This window comes from Esox lucius, chromosome 16 (genome assembly GCF_011004845.1).
Source record: "Esox lucius isolate fEsoLuc1 chromosome 16, fEsoLuc1.pri, whole genome shotgun sequence".
NCBI lineage: Eukaryota > Metazoa > Chordata > Actinopteri > Esociformes > Esocidae > Esox > Esox lucius.
This window is the reverse complement of record NC_047584.1, coordinates 23,526,663-23,545,255: the sequence shown is the minus strand read 5'-3', so window position 1 is coordinate 23,545,255 and position 18,593 is coordinate 23,526,663. Positions and strand designations below refer to the sequence as shown.

Sequence of the window (18,593 nt, the reverse complement as noted above, 5' to 3'; positions counted from 1 at the left end):
CCCTAGCCCTTAACTAGCCCTGCCTCAGTGGATAGATTCTCGGGATTGAGAAGAGTAGCATCACCCAACTGAGCAAAGGGGTTGTCAGGAGTAATACTGACTGACCAACTGTGTAACAAACTGATTGCCTGAACAAGTAACTAACTGACTGACTGATATACAACCTGACTGGCTGCCTGACTGACCAAGTCTCTAACTGACTGCCTGACTTACCAAGTAACTAACTTCATGCCTGAACAAGTAACTAACTGACTGCCTGACTGACCAAGTAACTAACTGACTGATTAATATACAAACTAACTGACTGCCTGACTGACCAAGTAACTAACTGACTGCCTGGCTGAAAAGTAACTAACTGACTGGCTGTCTGACCGACGGACCAACATACAAATTGACTGGCTGACTGACTAAACCAAGTAACTAACTTCATGCCTGAACAAGTAACTAACTGACTGACTAATATACAAACTGACTGGCTGCCTGACTGACCAAGTAACTAACTGACTGCCTGACTTACCAAGTAACTAACTGACTGACTAATATACAACCTGACTGGCTGCCTGACTGACAAAGTAACTAACTGACTGCCTGACTTACCAAGTAACTAACTGACTGACTAATATACAACCTGACTGGCTGCCTGACTGACAAAGTAACTAACTGACTGGCAGACTGAACAAGTAAAATAGCTGACTAGCTGACTGACCAAGTAAAAAACTGACTGCCTGACTGACCAAGTAACTAACTGACTGCCTGGCTGAAAAGTAACTAACTGACTGGCTGTCTGACCGACGGACCAACATACAAATTGACTGGCTGACTGACTAAACCAAGTAACTAACTTCATGCCTGAACAAGTAACTAACTGACTGACTAATATACAAACTGACTGGCTGCCTGACTGACCAAGTAACTAACTGACTGCCTGACTTACCAAGTAACTAACTGACTGACTAATATACAACCTGACTGGCTGCCTGACTGACAAAGTAACTAACTGACTGCCTGACTTACCAAGTAACTAACTGACTGACTAATATACAACCTGACTGGCTGCCTGACTGACAAAGTAACTAACTGACTGGCAGACTGAACAAGTAAAATAGCTGACTAGCTGACTGACCAAGTAAAAAACTGACTGCCTGACTTACCAAGTAACTAACTGACTGACTAATATACAACCTGACTGGCTGCCTGACTGACAAAGTAACTAACTGACTGCCTGACTTACCAAGTAACTAACTGACTGACTAATATACAACCTGACTGGCTGCCTGACTGACAAAGTAACTAACTGACTGGCAGACTGAACAAGTAAAATAGCTGACTAGCTGACTGACCAAGTAAAAAACTGGCTTGCTAAATGACTGGCCAAGTAATGAACAAACTGGATGACAGACAAACACACTCACATATACACAAACATGCATTCCCATTCAAAATCTTTTTTTCCCCTAAATCCATCACTAAAAGAATCCCTATGCCTTACTTTAACCCTATTATATTATCGTAAAATAGTATTTTTTTATGAGGACCAGCCAATGTCCCGACTTTGCCAGATTTGCCCTGGGTCACTGTACAATGAGTATTGAAATACATGTACACACACATGCTATGACTTCAAAGAGATGGAAGTTATATAGGCTGACCTTTGTGGGTGGAGTAACTGTATAAAGGTCATTTCCTCTGACCTCTGTAAACTTAGTCACTCTGTATTTTCTCCTCAACCCCCATTCCTCTCTGTCAGTCTTTAACTCTCTGCCCCTCTCTCTCACCCTCTGTCACACTCATGTTTCAAACCCACTGCTAGTTCTCCCACTGCAATAGAAGTCTACTGTCTTAATTCAGATGTGTCTTAGACAGATGGACTGTTTAAGGAGAGTAAATGCTAAAAGCCAAACTTCCTTCCTGTCTGAATAAAAGAAAGTACATGCGAAACACACCACAAGCCCCCCCCCCCCCCACACACACACACACCAACACAACACACAAGCACACACAGACACACTGTGGACACAACACATGCCTTATGAACAATAAGCCGTGTAAAAGGTGGCTCATTGTCAAAAAGAAAATGACAAATCATTCAGACTTGATATTCTTGTGGGGTTCTGCATTCATTCAACATATTTTGGGCTTTGCTATCCTCTTGGGTTTCTGGAGTAAGAAGGACACCTAGTGGCATTTGTTCATTTCAGCAGCATCCGGACATTGAAACGGTCCACAGAATGGTTTACTCATTCATTTGGACTCGGAAGTCCAAACACACATTGTTGATACCATAGAGGGTTAATGCACAGTGCTGGACGTCGATTTGGTGAACCTCTCATTTTGACAAATACACTACATTATCCCTGCAAAAAGATTATGTTTGAACTAATTGTTTGACATTTCATAACTTCTGAGTTCGCTGTGATGAATTGTTGACTGTGTAATTTAACTGTGGACTTGATGGACTTACGGAGATCTGTTTTAATAAAGGCCCTATATGCTGAACGGGAAAAACTTGGTGTACGTCTGCAGAATAATTTCATCTTTCAAAATCTCTATTTTTCTCTAGTATCAGCTGCGGCATCAGAGCAGAAATAGAACAGAGGCATGGTTTGAGGATAAACAAACTCCAACATCAAAGCACAGCTCCGTCACTGAGCCTCAGGCATCAATTAAACACAAACTCAGAAAGGGAAAGGGAATGAGGCTTCTCAAAGAATATAAAATGACTCCATTACTGTATCATACATAAGGAAAATGTCATCTCAAACATAATGCAATTATGTAATTGCTTCACTTCAGTATCTGGCAACACTCATCTCCTTGCATATTTACTATATGTAAATGTATGTATATATACACTGTATGTAGTACATTTCTGAATATATATATATATATATATATATATATATATATATATATATATATATATATATACATAGAGTGTCTGAGGCATCAGCGATTGATTATAGGCCCAAAATGGCTAGAAACAAATAACTTTCTTCCAAAATTCATCAATATATATTTGTTCTGAGAAATTAAGGCTATTCCATCCAAAAAATAGCCAAGAAACTGAAGATCTCGTATAACTCTGTCCTACTCTCTTCACAGAACAGCACAAACAGCACAGAACAGCTCTAACCACAGTGCACAACTGAGCAAGAGGACAAATACACTCACCTAAAGGATTATTAGGAACACCTGTTCAATTTCTCATTAATGCAATTATCTAATCAACCAATCACATGGCAGTTGCTTCAATGCATTTAGGGGTGTGGTCCTGGTCAAGACAATCTCCTGAACTCCAAACTGAATGTCAGAATGGGAAAGAAAGGTGATTTAAGCAATTTTGAGCATGGCATGGTTGTTGGTGCCAGACGGGCCGGTCTGAGTATTTCACAATCTGCTCAGTTACTGGGATTTTCACGCACAACCATTTCTAGGGTTTACAAAGAATGGTGTGAAAAGGGAAAAACATCCAGTATGCGGCAGTCCTGTGGGCGAAAATGCCTTGTTGATGCTAGAGGTCAGAGGAGAATGGGCCGACTGATTCAAGCTGATAGAAGAGCAACTTTGACTGAAATAACCACTCATTACAACCGAGGTATGCAGCACAGCATTTGTGAAGCCAAAACACACACAAACTTGAGGCGGATGGGCTACAACAGCAGAAGACCCCACCGGGTACCACTCATCTCCACTACAAATAGGAAAAAGAGGCTACAATTTGAACAAGCTCACCAAAACTGGACAGTTGAAGACTGGAAGAATGTTGCCTGGTCTGATGAGTCTCGATTTCTGTTGAGACATTCAGATGGTAGAGTCAGAATTTGGCGTAAACAGAATGACAACATCGATCCATCATGCCTTGTTACCACTGTGCAGGCTGGTGGTGGTGGTGTAATGGTGTGGGGGATGTTTTCTTGGCACACTTTAGGCCCCTTAGTGCCAATTGAGCATTGTTTAAATTCCACGGCCTAACTGAGCATTGTTTCTGACCATGTCCATCCCTTTATGAACCCCATGTACCCATCCTCTGATGGCTACTTCCAGCAGGATAATGCACCATGTCACAAAGCTCGAATCATTTCAAATTGGTTCCTTGAACATGACAATGAGTTCACTGTACTGAAATGGCCTCCACAGTCACCAGATCTCAACCCAATAGAGCATCTTTGGGATGTGGTGGAACAGGAGTTTCGTGCCCTGGATGTGCATCCCACAAATCTCCATCAACTGCAAGATGCTATCCTATCAATATGGGCCAACATTTCTAAAGAATGCTTTCAGCATTCCACGTAGAATTAAGTCAGTTCTGAAGGCGAAATGGGGTCAAACTCAGTATTAGTATGGTGTTCCTAATAATCCTTTAGGTGAGTGTACATTACAGTGTCTAGTTTGAGAAACAGACGTCTCACAAGTCGTCAAATGGCAGCTTCATTAAATAGTACCTGCAAAATACCAGCCTCAACATCAACTGTGAAGAGGTGACTCCGGGATGCTGGCCTTCTAGGCAGAGTTCTTCCTCTGTACATTTCCTGTGTTTTTTTGCCCATCTTAATCTTTTCCTTTTATTGGCCAGTCTGAGATGTCTTTTTCTTTGCAACTCTACCTAGAAGGCCAGCATCCCGTAGTCGCATCTTGACGCTGAGACGGGTGTTTTGCGAGTACCATTTAATGGAGCTGCCAGTTGAGGACCTGTTTCTCAAGCTAGAAAAATGTATTTGTCCTCTTGCTCAGTTGTGTACCGGGGCCTTCCACTCCTCTTTCTATTCTGGTTAGAGCCAGTCTGCGCTGTTCTGTGAAGGGAGTACAACACATAGTTATAGATCTTCATAGATCTTCAGTTTCTTGGCAATTTTTTGCATGCACTAGCCTTAATTTCTCAGAACAAGGATAGACTGACGAGTTTCAGAAGAAAGTTCTTTGTTTCTGGACATTTTGAGCCTGTAATCGAACACACAAACGCTGATGCTGAAGCTAATGAACTAGTCAAAAGAAGGACAGTTTTATTGCTTCTTTAACCAGCACAACAGTTTTCAGTTGTGCTAACAATCACAAAAGGTTTTTCTAATGATCAATTAGACTTTTAAATTGATCAACTTGGATTATCAAATCCAACATGCCATTGGAACACAGGACTGATTGTTGCAGATAATGGGCCTCTGTACGCACATGTAGATATTCTATTGAAAATCGTCTGTTTCCAGCAACAATTGTAATTTACAACATTAACAATGTCTACACTGTATTTCTGATCAGTTTGATGTTATTTTAATAGACGGAAACCTCTAAGTGACCCCAAACCTTTGAATGATTGTATATAAATATATATATATTTATATAAATATGGTGTGTGTGTTTCAGCAGTATGTATCTAGGGCAGAGAATAGCTTCATGGGAAAAGGCATTTTGTTCAGGTCACTTAGTGTAGTTACTGTTGCCAGGATGTGAGAGAGAGTTATAAAAAAAAAATGGTGATGTTTTGGTTTCTGAATATTTTGTGACAACTCAAGCCGTACTCTACTCCAGATGTAGTAATTATCCTGCAGTATTACTGGATAATCAACAATGACACCAACTAACTGGATTAAACAGAAACATTTGCACTGCGAAAATACCCTTGTTTTCTCATCCGTGTTCATCACAAAGAAACAAATGTTTTTCTGCAAGGTCACAGCATCATGCTTTCTCACTCGTTCATTCAAAGAAGGGCACTAAACTAAAATAGCAAGGCAGAAGGGGGAGGGTTAGTGAGGACTGAAACTGAGGAAGATGAGGAGATTCTTTGTAATGCAGGGAGCTACTGTCCACTGGACAGAGAGATGCACAGCTTTTCAGAAAGAGTCGGTTACTTTAGGATTGGTTTTATCCAAAAAGACAATTTACCTACAGCATGAGAGTATAGTAGATACATGACAAGCAAATAAATTGTAAAATACTGATACTTTATTTAACAAAATGCAGCAGAAAGTTCATTCGGTACATACAGCAAAGACTCCTTCCATCAGTTAAGGCAGAAAATGAAAATCATATCAAAACAAACGTCTAATCTAGCCAATGGTAGCATTTCAAATAAGATCCACTGTTTCCCAGACCACAGTTTCAGCTCTCTTAAAATACAATATAGTATATGATTTTATTTTGTGGTTCAAAAAGCTCACAAACGCAGAATGGGTCAGGCCTGAAATCAATCGTAAAAATTGTAGACATCGGTATGATTGAAATCCTGCCTCAGGTTAACCAATCAGTATTATCTCTGGGGAAAATGGTAGAAGCAGAAAGGGTCAGGGTTTTATGAAAAGGGTCAATTATGGGAAAAACTGAAATAAAGGTTCCTACATTGAGGTTAGAATGAGGGTCTGAGTTAGGTAAAGAATACATGTTAGAGGTCAGGGTAAAAGGTTACAGGTCAGGGGTTAACGTAAGGGTCCATGGCTGATGAATAGGGATAAGAAAGACCCAGTTCCAGGCCCAAGGGACAAGGGTGGGCATAGATGTGGTTAGGGTTAGAGGTCAGAGGGTCAAATTACATGTTGTTCTGAAGACCATTACATTTATAATCGACTCAAAAGAAAGCCTACGTCATTAAATAACATTTTGATGCAATAAAACAGTAAATGCTTTAAATCTTACCATCTTTTCTCCACCATGTTTACAAGTATATTTACATAATTGAACAGACTGCTGGTTGGTAGATCTTCAGACACGGAGCTTGTTATTGTCAAACCTTTCAGAGGCCTTCGTCCCAGGGATGAGGGATACTGTCCGTCTGTCTGTCCATCCTTTTGTGTCAGTCTGTCCGTCCCTCCCCTGTGTCTGTCTCTCTGACCTTCCTTCCACACTGCGTCTGTCTGTTCTCATCCTTCAGACCCCCCATCCATGGCCTGGCAGAGCAGCGCACTGACCTGCAGGGAACAGTTATCCTCTAAAGGATTTTGTCGCAATTGAAAAAGTATACATTCACATTTCCCAGGTTCTTCAAGTTGTTCCCGGAGGGATCTCGACATCACAGCAGCCCGGCAAGTCACATGGTAGCACAGGCCAAGTCCTACACAGCTTATAGACAAGCAGTGTATCCATGATGTATGGATCATAGCCCATTGGCAGCCATATTGGATGTTCCCATTTACAGTGTTCCATTTAATGATGCACCTTCCTTCCTCTCTCAGGGTTCATCACTTCCACTTCCTCAGTATTCTACACATGCAGCACAGCAGATTGAATCCTTCCGCCATCTTAGGTGGACTGGAGAAACTGTCCCGATCCATTCTGCTCCGTCTCCGGGCTGTGGTTATACGCGCGTGGTGGAGTGCGTGTGCGTGTTGGGGTGTGTGTGCGTGTTGGGGCGTGTGTGCGTATGGGGCAGGTGCGTGTTACTGTAAGGACTATAGCCCTGCATGGGTTGCACCCCTACAATTGAGCCGGGGGTCATGGGGGTCATGGGGGTCATGGGGGTGGCAGGGTGAGAACCCGGGGTCATGGGCAGGGACCTGGGGGTCATCAGGGGCACGTCGTCGGGGGAGCGTCTTAAGGTCAGTGTGTAGTCAGGTGGACAGGTTAGCCTTAGAGTGTCCAGGGTGTTGTAGATGTCCTGTGTGTCCAGTGTGTCCAGGGCCTCCAGCGTGTGGTGGATGTTGTGGGTGTCGTGTATCTCCAGGGCGCTGTGTTGGTGAAGAGCCTCGGCTTCCAGCTGCTTCAGGAGCCCCTCCCCCTGGAGCTGGTGCGCGATGTCGGCGTTGAGGTCACGGCGCGGGGGCGGGCGCGGAGGCCGGCGGTGTTCCATCTTGCGCTTGTCCTTCTTGTAGAGCAGAGCAGCAAAGGCCAGGATGTTGAGGAAGAGGAGCGAGGCTCCCACAGCGATGGTGACGCTGAGCTCCGTGGAGTAGTCCTCCACCACAGGGTGGGGGACCTGCAACTCCTCGCCCTGCAGAGCCGGGGCCTGGGGCGTGGCAGGGGGGTTGGGGTGGCGCGTGCTCCCCAGGCCCAAGCCTTTAGACAGCCGCTTGGTGTAGGAGTGGGGGGTGGTGTCCTGGGGAGGGCTGTGGGTCGCTGATGACACGTACTGAAGCAACTCATTGATGTTGTGGAGGTGAGGAACCAGCTGGAGCCAGAACGCTGTCTTTGTGGCTCTGGGGGGACAGAAACCTTTTTGATTGGCAGCAGAATCATCAAGACTAAAAATAATAGCTACAATTCAAACAAGGAATCAGACAAAAATATACAACATGAAATAACTTAATACATTATAGTATTAAACGGTCAGAAGGTACAAGGGGCATGATCTCTGATTATGTGATCTACCTGGTCTCTGACTATGTGATCTACCTGGTCTCTGACTATGTGATCTACCTATTGTGGACTCTGACTATGTGATCTACCTGTTGTGGTCTCTGACTATGTGATCTACCTGTAGTTGTCACTGACCAAATGATCTACCTGGTCTCTGATTAAGTGATCTACCTGTAGTGGTCTCTGACTATGTGATCTACCTGGTCTCTGACTATGTGATCTACCTGTAGTGGTCTCTGACTATGTGATCTACCTGCAGTGGTCTCTGACTATGTGATCTACCTGGTCTCTGACTATGTGATCTACCTGTAGTGGTCTCTGACTATGTGATCTACCTGGTCTCTGACTATGTGATCTACCTGTAATGGTCTCTTACTATGTGATCTACCTGTAGTGGTCTCTGACTATGTGATCTACCTGTAGTGGTCTCTAACTATGTGATCTACCTGTAGTGGTCTCTGACTATGTGATCTACCTGTAGTGGTCTCTGACTATGTGATCTACCTGTAATGGTCTTTGACTATGTGATCTACCTGTAGTGGTCTCTGACTATGTGATCTACCTGTAATGGTCTTTGACTATGTGATCTACCTGTAGTGGTCTCTGACTATGTGATCTACCTGGTCTCTGACTATGTGATCTACCTGTAGTGGTCTCTGACTATGTGATCTACCTGTAATGGTCTTTGACTATGTGATCTACCTGTAGTGGTCTCTGACTATGTGATCTACCTGGTCTCTGACTATGTGATCTACCTGTAGTGGTCTCTGACTATGTGATCTACCTGTAGTGGTCTCTGACTATGTGATCTACCTGGTCTCTGACTATGTGATCTACCTGTAGTGGTCTCTGACTATGTGATCTACCTGTAGTGGTCTCTGACTATGTGATCTACCTGGTCTCTGACTATGTGATCTACCTGTAGTGGTCTCTGACTATGTGATCTACCTGGTCTCTGACTATGTGATCTACCTGTAATGGTCTCTGACTATGTGATCTACCTGTAGTGGTCTCTGACTATGTGATCTACCTGTAGTGGTCTCTAACTATGTGATCTACCTGTAGTGGTCTCTGACTATGTGATCTACCTGTAGTGGTCTCTGACTATGTGATCTACCTGTAATGGTCTTTGACTATGTGATCTACCTGTAGTGGTCTCTGACTATGTGATCTACCTGTAATGGTCTTTGACTATGTGATCTGCCTGTAGTGGTCTCTGACTATGTGATCTACCTGGTCTCTGACTATGTGATCTACCTGTAGTGGTCTCTGACTATGTGATCTACCTGTAATGGTCTTTGACTATGTGATCTACCTGTAGTGGTCTCTGACTATGTGATCTACCTGGTCTCTGACTATGTGATCTACCTGTAGTGGTCTCTGACTATGTGATCTACCTGTAGTGGTCTCTGACTATGTGATCTACCTGGTCTCTGACTATGTGATCTACCTGTAGTGGTCTCTGACTATGTGATCTACCTGGTCTCTGACTATGTGATCTACCTGTAGTGGTCTCTGACTATGTGATCTACCTGTAGTGGTCTCTAACTATGTGATCTACCTGGTCTCTGACTATGTGATCTACCTGTAGTGGTCTCTAACTATGTGATCTACCTGTAGTGGTCTCTGACTATGTGATCTACCTGTAGTGGTCTCTGACTATGTGATCTACCTGTAATGGTCTTTGACTATGTGATCTACCTGTAGTGGTCTCTGACTATGTGATCTACCTGTAATGGTCTTTGACTGTGTGATCTACCTGTAGTGGTCTCTGACTATGTGATCTACCTGGTCTCTGACTATGTGATCTACCTGTAGTGGTCTCTGACTATGTGATCTACCTGTAATGGTCTCTGACTATGTGATCTACCTGTAGTGGTCAATGACTATGTGATCTACCTGGTCTCTGACTATGTGATCTACCTGTAGTGGTCTCTAACTATGTGATCTACCTGTAGTGGTCTCTGACTATGTGATCTACCTGTAGTGGTCTCTGACTATGTGATCTACCTGTAGTGGTCTCTGACTATGTGATCTACCTGGTCTCTGACTATGTGATCTACCTGTAGTGGTCTCTGACTATGTGATCTACCTGTAGTGGTCTCTGACTCGTGGCTTTAGGCCGATGTGCAGATACAGCTGTTCCTTGGGCTGACTATGTGATCTACCTGTAGTGGTCTCTGACTATGTGATCTACCTGGTCTCTGACTATGTGATCTACCTGTAATGGTCTTTGACTATGTGATCTACCTGGTCTCTGACTATGTGATCTACCTGTAATGGTCTCTGACTATGTGATCTACCTGTAGTGGTCTCTGACTATGTGATCTACCTGTAGTGGTCTCTAACTATGTGATCTACCTGTAGTGGTCTCTGACTATGTGATCTACCTGTAGTGGTCTCTGACTATGTGATCTACCTGTAATGGTCTTTGACTATGTGATCTACCTGTAGTGGTCTCTGACTATGTGATCTACCTGTAATGGTCTTTGACTATGTGATCTGCCTGTAGTGGTCTCTGACTATGTGATCTACCTGGTCTCTGACTATGTGATCTACCTGTAGTGGTCTCTGACTATGTGATCTACCTGTAATGGTCTTTGACTATGTGATCTACCTGTAGTGGTCTCTGACTATGTGATCTACCTGGTCTCTGACTATGTGATCTACCTGTAGTGGTCTCTGACTATGTGATCTACCTGTAGTGGTCTCTGACTATGTGATCTACCTGGTCTCTGACTATGTGATCTACCTGTAGTGGTCTCTGACTATGTGATCTACCTGGTCTCTGACTATGTGATCTACCTGTAGTGGTCTCTGACTATGTGATCTACCTGTAGTGGTCTCTAACTATGTGATCTACCTGGTCTCTGACTATGTGATCTACCTGTAGTGGTCTCTAACTATGTGATCTACCTGTAGTGGTCTCTGACTATGTGATCTACCTGTAGTGGTCTCTGACTATGTGATCTACCTGTAATGGTCTTTGACTATGTGATCTACCTGTAGTGGTCTCTGACTATGTGATCTACCTGTAATGGTCTTTGACTGTGTGATCTACCTGTAGTGGTCTCTGACTATGTGATCTACCTGGTCTCTGACTATGTGATCTACCTGTAGTGGTCTCTGACTATGTGATCTACCTGTAATGGTCTCTGACTATGTGATCTACCTGTAGTGGTCTCTGACTATGTGATCTACCTGGTCTCTGACTATGTGATCTACCTGTAGTGGTCTCTAACTATGTGATCTACCTGTAGTGGTCTCTGACTATGTGATCTACCTGTAGTGGTCTCTGACTATGTGATCTACCTGTAGTGGTCTCTGACTATGTGATCTACCTGGTCTCTGACTATGTGATCTACCTGTAGTGGTCTCTGACTATGTGATCTACCTGTAGTGGTCTCTGACTCGTGGCTTTAGGCCGATGTGCAGATACAGCTGTTCCTTGGGCTGACTATGTGATCTACCTGTAGTGGTCTCTGACTATGTGATCTACCTGGTCTCTGACTATGTGATCTACCTGTAGTGGTCTCTAACTATGTGATCTACCTGTAGTGGTCTCTGACTATGTGATCTACCTGTAGTGGTCTCTGACTATGTGATCTACCTGTAGTGGTCTCTGACTATGTGATCTACCTGGTCTCTGACTATGTGATCTACCTGTAGTGGTCTCTGACTATGTGATCTACCTGTAGTGGTCTCTGACTCGTGGCTTTAGGCCGATGTGCAGATACAGCTGTTCCTTGGGCGTGTACTTGGCCCAGGCCACCTCCTCAAAACGGTTGGGTTTGGTGTGGATGAACTTGGTGTCCTGTGGCACTGGCTGGTTAGGATCTCTAAAACAGAGGACAAACAGCACAAACCTAGTCAGAAAAGACATCTTAAAAGCGAATCATGGTTAATTCAGCTTTCCTTCGAGGAAAATACGCCGTGTCACTATTTCTCACCCCGTCTTGGCGAAGTTGGTCCAGTACGTCATGACTACGGCGCTGAGCATCACGTCGTTCTTAGAGAAGTTACAGTTGAAGAGGTCCGTGGGTCCGATCAACGGCAGGCCGAACACATACGGCATCTCGTCTCCGTGGGCGGAGTCAGCCCAGGTGGGCGACACGTCACTCTGGCAGTGGTGGTAGAAGGAGTAGAAATACGTTGGTGATCCGTACTGGGCGTGGAGGTCAGCTGTGGCCACTGCTGGGGCCACCCACTGGTGGTCAGTGAACAGGGCAACCAGCGTCTTCCGCCGGGTTTCAGGGTTCTCCCGGTCAGCCCAGTCTGTGTACATGAACTTAATGCTCTCTCTTAGTGTGTCCTGCCGAAAGGATAAAAACAAGTTTCAGAAGGACCATGACAATGAGGCACACAGGACCATCGATCGATTGCTGTATGCAGAGTCTATTTTTACATTTTGCTGAACATGGTCTCAGAAACACCGGATGTGCACGTATATTTCCCTTCAACACACCTTCCCCTCCGGGTAGCCGTAGAGGCTATCCACGAAGTCTGACACGGCAAAGTCAAAGTCATCACCAGAGACACCGTCCTCACTGTCCACCATCCCGTCAACAAACTGAAGCCCCTCCCCCTGGTTCACGCCCAGCATGATGTCATAGTTGAGAAACTCCCCCTGCGTGAGAAGAACAGGGTTGACAATGACAATATTTTTTTATCCACTTCTCAGAAGCGCAAACCAAATCTCACAAAATCGACACAAACCGTGATATGTAATACACGTATGATCTATATGAAACCATAGAATGTTTTATATATTTTATCACCTGCTCCATGAGTATCTGGGGGTCATCAGGAATGACATCGCCGTCGATGACAGGTCCGAAAGCGGTGTGGTATTTAGCTGGGGTGATGTTCTGTTCCACAAGCTCCTGGTAGGTCTTCCCCTGCAGACAGCTGATCAGCTCTGATGAGTCCTCCAGACTGCAACCCACCTTGTCCCCTAAGAGCCTGGCATACTTCCCTGGCTGGTAGTTGACCGCCCAGCTGGACAGGGCTGTCCCACTCTGGATGATCGCCTTCTGGAACAGATCTGATACACAGCATGCTGACAGAGGTTAGAGGTCAGAGGTTATGGCTCAGGAATTTGGAACTGACTCATTGAGAAATGTGAACAGGCTGACAGGACGAAGTAAGAGATCAAGTAGAAGGGTTCAGGGGTTAGAGGTTACCTACCCTCAGAGTAGTGGGACAGGGTTAGTAGGCTGACACAGGAGGCACCAGCCCCAGAGCCAAACACTGTGACTCTGTCTGGGTCTCCGCTGAATGCAGCAATGTTCTCCTTGACCCAGCGCAGTGCTTGGATCTGGTCCAACAAGCCATAGTTGCCTTTAGCTGCCTGGTCGCCCGTGCTGAGAAAGCCTTTGGAAATAACACAAAATAAACAAAAATATTAAAGGCAAGTAATGGAAAAAAAAACATTTTTGAATAAGACATCAAACGAGAACTTTTCATCAAAGATATGTGGATGTAAATATGGGCTTGGAGCTAAAGGCCTGGACTCAAATTCAGTCGGAAATACTACAATTCCTGAGACTAGTCAGCTGACGAGGGAGCGTATTCAACAGATACCTTTAAATCATTTAATAAAGATTTTAATAAATGAATGATAACAAACATTACAGAATGCTGTTACAACACAACCCAATGTGTTGCCATAGTCACATACTAACGCTTAAAGGCAAGTATAAAAAAATAAATCCCTCTAACTCATCAGTCTGTCTGTCACAGTGTGCAGCTCTCTCATTCAAGGAGAGTGAGGTAGAGCTACAATGAGGCTTACATCACAAGGCCAAGCAGCTCCCCCTCACTGAAGCACTACAAAAAGTGTGTGTTTGGGATAAAGATGAATGAAAAAGATTTGGTCACAGTGGAAATACCAAATGACAGAAGCCCAATCAACTTTGATATACCGCATATACATTTTATTCATTTAAGTTGCTGGTTCACAATCGTACCTTTTCTGACATTTCTGTCAAAACGAGGAAATAGCAGCCAATTATTCTGAGCAGTCAAACTATGCTAGCTATGACAAAAAAAAAATGGAGCTATCACCATTTCTGGGAATCTTGTCTGTAAAAATTAACTAGCTCTGTGTTCTGAATGATTAATTATTTCCCATTGTCCCTTATTTCTTGCTAATGCAAAAATGTACGTACTCACAGGGTGTCTCCCTGGACAGGATTGTCTGCTAAATGACTTACATTTACTGTAAACGTTTTACACTACACCTCACGGATGTTCAACAAACCCACGTTCATTTGAAACGTATCACGTAAAAAGACGCACACCGTGACAGACAAAACAGACCGGTGAGTTAGAGGGACTCACAAACCGAAAAAAAACACATTTCCGCCACGTTCCATTATTACCCTGTAATGTAGACAAAATACACAGGAGAAGCTTGGTGAGACTGACAGACATGTTTTGCTGTGTGGCCAAACCCTGAGCACCCCCGAGGTAACGTGGTGATATGACTCAGAGACTGATATCACGTGACTGCGGCTCACCACCCTCAGTCAGACCGCGGGGGGACCTGGGACCCTCCAACATCCGTGTGTCACTGAACACACGCAGAACTAGTGTGTCACTGATTCACAGACCACTAGGGACATGAGCGTGTAATGACAGACGCGGGACGTGTGTCACTGAGGGCCGAGCCACGAGACACATGTGACCTTCGATGATCATAAATCCGATCACTGCAGCCCTCTGTCCTTGCCTCTTCTGTGGTCCACACACCCTCCTCCCAACTTAAGCCCTCCTCAGCACCCAGTTCCCAAAATAATGTGCTCTCCTCTCCTCTCTACCCCTCCTTCCCACCCAAACCCTGACACCCCGGTACCCAATATAATGTCCCCTCGTCTCCTCTCTCCCCCTCCCATTCACCTGTTCATAGCCACAATCTCAATGTCTTCCCTCACCATTCTCTCCTCTCTCTCCTGAAGCTTAATTGAACTCCACCTACTGTGAGTCATAAACACAAAGCTGATGGCTCTCTTCCAACCAGGCATAAACACATTCATTCGACTGTGTGCAGGCTGCCAGTAGCTTCAGTAGCAACACAAAACAGGTGGCACTTCAACTAGAGAGAGTAAATTCAGTGACAGAAAAGTGATTAGGCGAAGTCTCACTATGACGACGATGACGGTGGCGATGAACGTGAGGATGATGACGGCGATGATGACGAGGACAACGGTGAAGATGACTAACCCAGTACTCCCAGCCTGTAGTTGATTGTGATGACAATGACATTTCCATAGCTAGCCAGGACACTGCCGTCCATCATGTTGCCACTCCCCTCGGAGTACGACCCCCCGTGGACATACACCATCACCGGCCGCAGACTGCCCTCATCATGGATGTCTGGAAGGAAAAAGCCTGTCAGGGGACTAAAGAGCTCATAGACAGAGACACATAATTGGGTGCATGCATAATTCATGTCCGGGCAGAGGCGGTGTAGGTGCGTGCGTGAATACTACCCACCTTCCTCCGTGGGGACGTATATGTTCAGGTAGAGGCAGTCTTCACTCTGCTGCGCTACATATGTGCTGGCTATGTCCAGGTTGGCTGAGTACCAGAGAGGTAACATCTCTGTCAGAAGGCTGTGTTCCTCCACAGGCTGGGGGCAGACAGGGGAGAACTGGGTGGCGTTCCTCACCCCTGGCCAAGACAGGGGGGGCTCGGGGGGCTGGAAGCGTCTCTCCCCGGTGGGAGGGCGGGCATAGGGCACCCCGAGGTACTGAACCACAGGGCCCAGGAGGTCAGAGGGTAGGGGGGTCAACTGACCCCTCAGCCGGCCCTGGGACGTGGTGACAACTGACTGGCTGGCAACATGTTGGAGGGACAGGACGAGGAAGAGAAGATAGGGCAGGGTGCCCCTTAGTCTGGGCAGGGCCAGGAGCATGGAAAAGACATACAGTGGACAGGATGGTTGGGAGGAGAGAGGAATGGGAGGAGATGGGGGAGACATGTGGGAGGGACAGTGGAATCACTGGCGTTCAGTTTAGATCAGGACTCCAACTGGGTGTCTAGCCCACACTCACACAGCCCTGCTCAGTTTTGTATGTGTTTCAGACTATGTATCCCTCTTCACTGGGTCAGCCAGTCAGCTCCCGGTTCGCTTAGTACAGTCACACTGTTCTGCCTGGAGGAAAGGAGAGAGAGACAGAGATATAGAGACACAAACAGACAAACAAGCAGACTTTTAAAATCTAATTTTTACTAGCCAATGAACCAAATTGATTACCAGAATCTAAGTAGCAAAACAGAATGCTAACTTGATAAACTTCTGGATGGTAATTCTCATTAAAATCAAAAAGACAATGCAAGTATAGACAGCCCAGTCTGATATTGTTCAATACAGTAAAGGCAGACTTCAAAGTTCAGATATTAAGAACTATAAACATATATGTGACTGGCCAGAGAGAATAGGATGTGCAACCTTTCTGGGTGCAGAGAGGTAGAAACTGAGAGACATTTTCTCCTCTCGTGCCCCAACTACAGAGGAACAGAGACAACATATTAGTAGCATTTTGCATATAGCACATGATACGCTGGTAGTAATATCGTGAACATGGATTATAACTGATTTATTGTTACTCATCAATGCTATATTTGTGCCCAGTTACCCAGTCATTTCAGTGTAATATGTTAGGATAAGAATAGTTTCTTGACTAGATTCAAAATTTACATAGCAGTGGAGTTGGCAGTAGAGTATGCTATAAAAACCTGTCATGAAGTTATTTGGTTCGTAATTATGGGTTTCTAAATCTCCTTGCAGTTAGATTCAGAAGCCCCTCCCGCCTTTCTTGTTAATTACACACGTGTTAAATGTGGTAACACAAAGTCCTTTTTCTTACTGTACTGCAATTATATTGGCCGTTCCCATTCGTAAGAATAAAGTTAATTAGAATGTAATTGATTTTACAGAAGGCAACGGACAGCGAGAGAAAAAGAAGGAGCGATAGATAAAGGGAGGGTGAGAGGTGGGGGCGGGCAGGAGGAGGTATGTGTGTACCACAAATACCATCTAAATGTATCTCTCTGTTACTGGTAGGCTTGGGCAGCTGCAACGCTAGGTATCACATATACCGGCCTATATCAGCTGCATATGGCTGAATATTTTAATCAGAGCCCATTCCTCATTCGCTGCAGTGACACCTCCCGGGGGCTACAGTGGCCAAGATACAGGTTGTGCTGCTTAATAGATCATGACGTTTCGAATCTGTTTTTTTCATAGAAAACACCCTTTTTACCAATCTTCTAACCAACTATATACACGTATACATCTACAGACTAGAGAAAGACATTCTACAGCGAGTTTCAGTCACACAATGTTCACTATGAAACGCAACATCAGATGAATAGTAATGAGTGTGCTGTAACCTACAGGACAAAACACACACACACACACACACACACACACACACACACACACACACACACACATACACAAACGCACACAAACACAAAGGAGAAAATGGTGATAAATGACACTTACCGACACACGTCATACCCCCATTGGTCTGTTCACGCGGCTGCTGCGGTAAAAATCTCAGCTGACAGAGCGTTTCATCCCTCAACGCGGAGAAAACAGAATAGAATAGGGGAGAATCCCGGGACCGTGTGTCGGTGACTGCAGAGCCTCGTGCGCCAGCGACGTGCCTGGGGTAAATTCTACCGATTCTGTGAGCTCCCGGGAATAGTGTACGTGTTTACCGTCCGAACCCCGCAACAACTGAATACCGTGCAGAACGTGATTATCGTTAATGAATAAAAAAACACGACATCCTTTTCTCTCTCTACCTCTCTTTCTCTCTCTATCTTTCTGTCTCTGTCCCTCTCCAGATGCTATTGGACAGTGTTGAATGGAGCCTGTAGCCAATAGATTCCTGCAGCTTCATCAGCTGGGACACACACACACACACATACATATACACACACACACATAGGACAGGCTATCAGTAATCAGAGCAACACAGCCCATCTTAGCTTGAATAGCTTGTGAATGCATGTTCAGATAACTGATTCTAAGTCAAGATGGAACATAACAGGTATGGTCTTTAAATTACCTTTATATTATTTTATACAACCAAATATGGTTGTACCAAACAGCATGGCTATGAAAATCCCCCCCCCCGCCAAAAAAACCCAAAACACTCACAGCTTTGTGACAAGAAACCTCAGAAAATAAACGGACAATATAACAACCTGAGGCTGAGTCACAAGATGACATCACATAGTGTCCCTTTATCTCCAACAAACACCCTATGTCTGTGTTCTTTCCTCAGACCATT

General features: G+C 44.7%; 1 protein-coding gene across 3 annotated transcripts; it reads right to left on the bottom strand.

Annotated features, from left to right (window-relative positions):
* Positions 1-5,938: 5,938 nt before the first annotated feature.
* Positions 5,939-18,159, bottom strand: nlgn4xb (neuroligin 4 X-linked b). 3 transcript variants are annotated; one of them, XM_020054554.3, is made up of 10 exons: positions 17,798-18,159; positions 16,739-16,794; positions 15,781-16,441; positions 15,508-15,660; positions 13,471-13,656; positions 13,062-13,342; positions 12,749-12,910; positions 12,234-12,595; positions 11,976-12,122; positions 5,939-8,123 (listed from the first exon to the last, which is right to left on the bottom strand). In XM_020054554.3, the coding sequence occupies exons 3-10, from the start codon at positions 16,265-16,267 to the stop codon at positions 7,286-7,288; spliced, it is 2,616 nt and encodes an 871-aa protein (XP_019910113.2). In that variant the 5' UTR covers positions 16,268-16,441; positions 16,739-16,794; positions 17,798-18,159; the 3' UTR covers positions 5,939-7,285. The 3 variants fall into 3 exon arrangements, with proteins under 3 accessions (XP_019910113.2, XP_019910112.2, XP_012993169.2); XM_020054553.3 differs by lacking the exon at positions 16,739-16,794; XM_013137715.4 differs by lacking the exon at positions 16,739-16,794 and having other exon boundaries at positions 13,062-13,327.
* Between the last annotated feature and the right edge of the window lie 434 nt (positions 18,160-18,593).

Coding starts and splice junctions, on each gene's coding strand:
- nlgn4xb (XM_020054554.3), bottom strand. CDS start 16,267: ATGTCTCCCCCATCTCCTCCCATTCCTCTCTCCTCCCAACCATCCTGT. Junction 12,596..12,748: donor ACGGCTACCCGGAGGGGAAG/GTGTGTTGAAGG, acceptor TCCTTTCGGCAG/GACACACTAAGAGAGAGCAT. Junction 12,123..12,233: donor ACCAACTTCGCCAAGACGGG/GTGAGAAATAGT, acceptor CCTCTGTTTTAG/AGATCCTAACCAGCCAGTGC.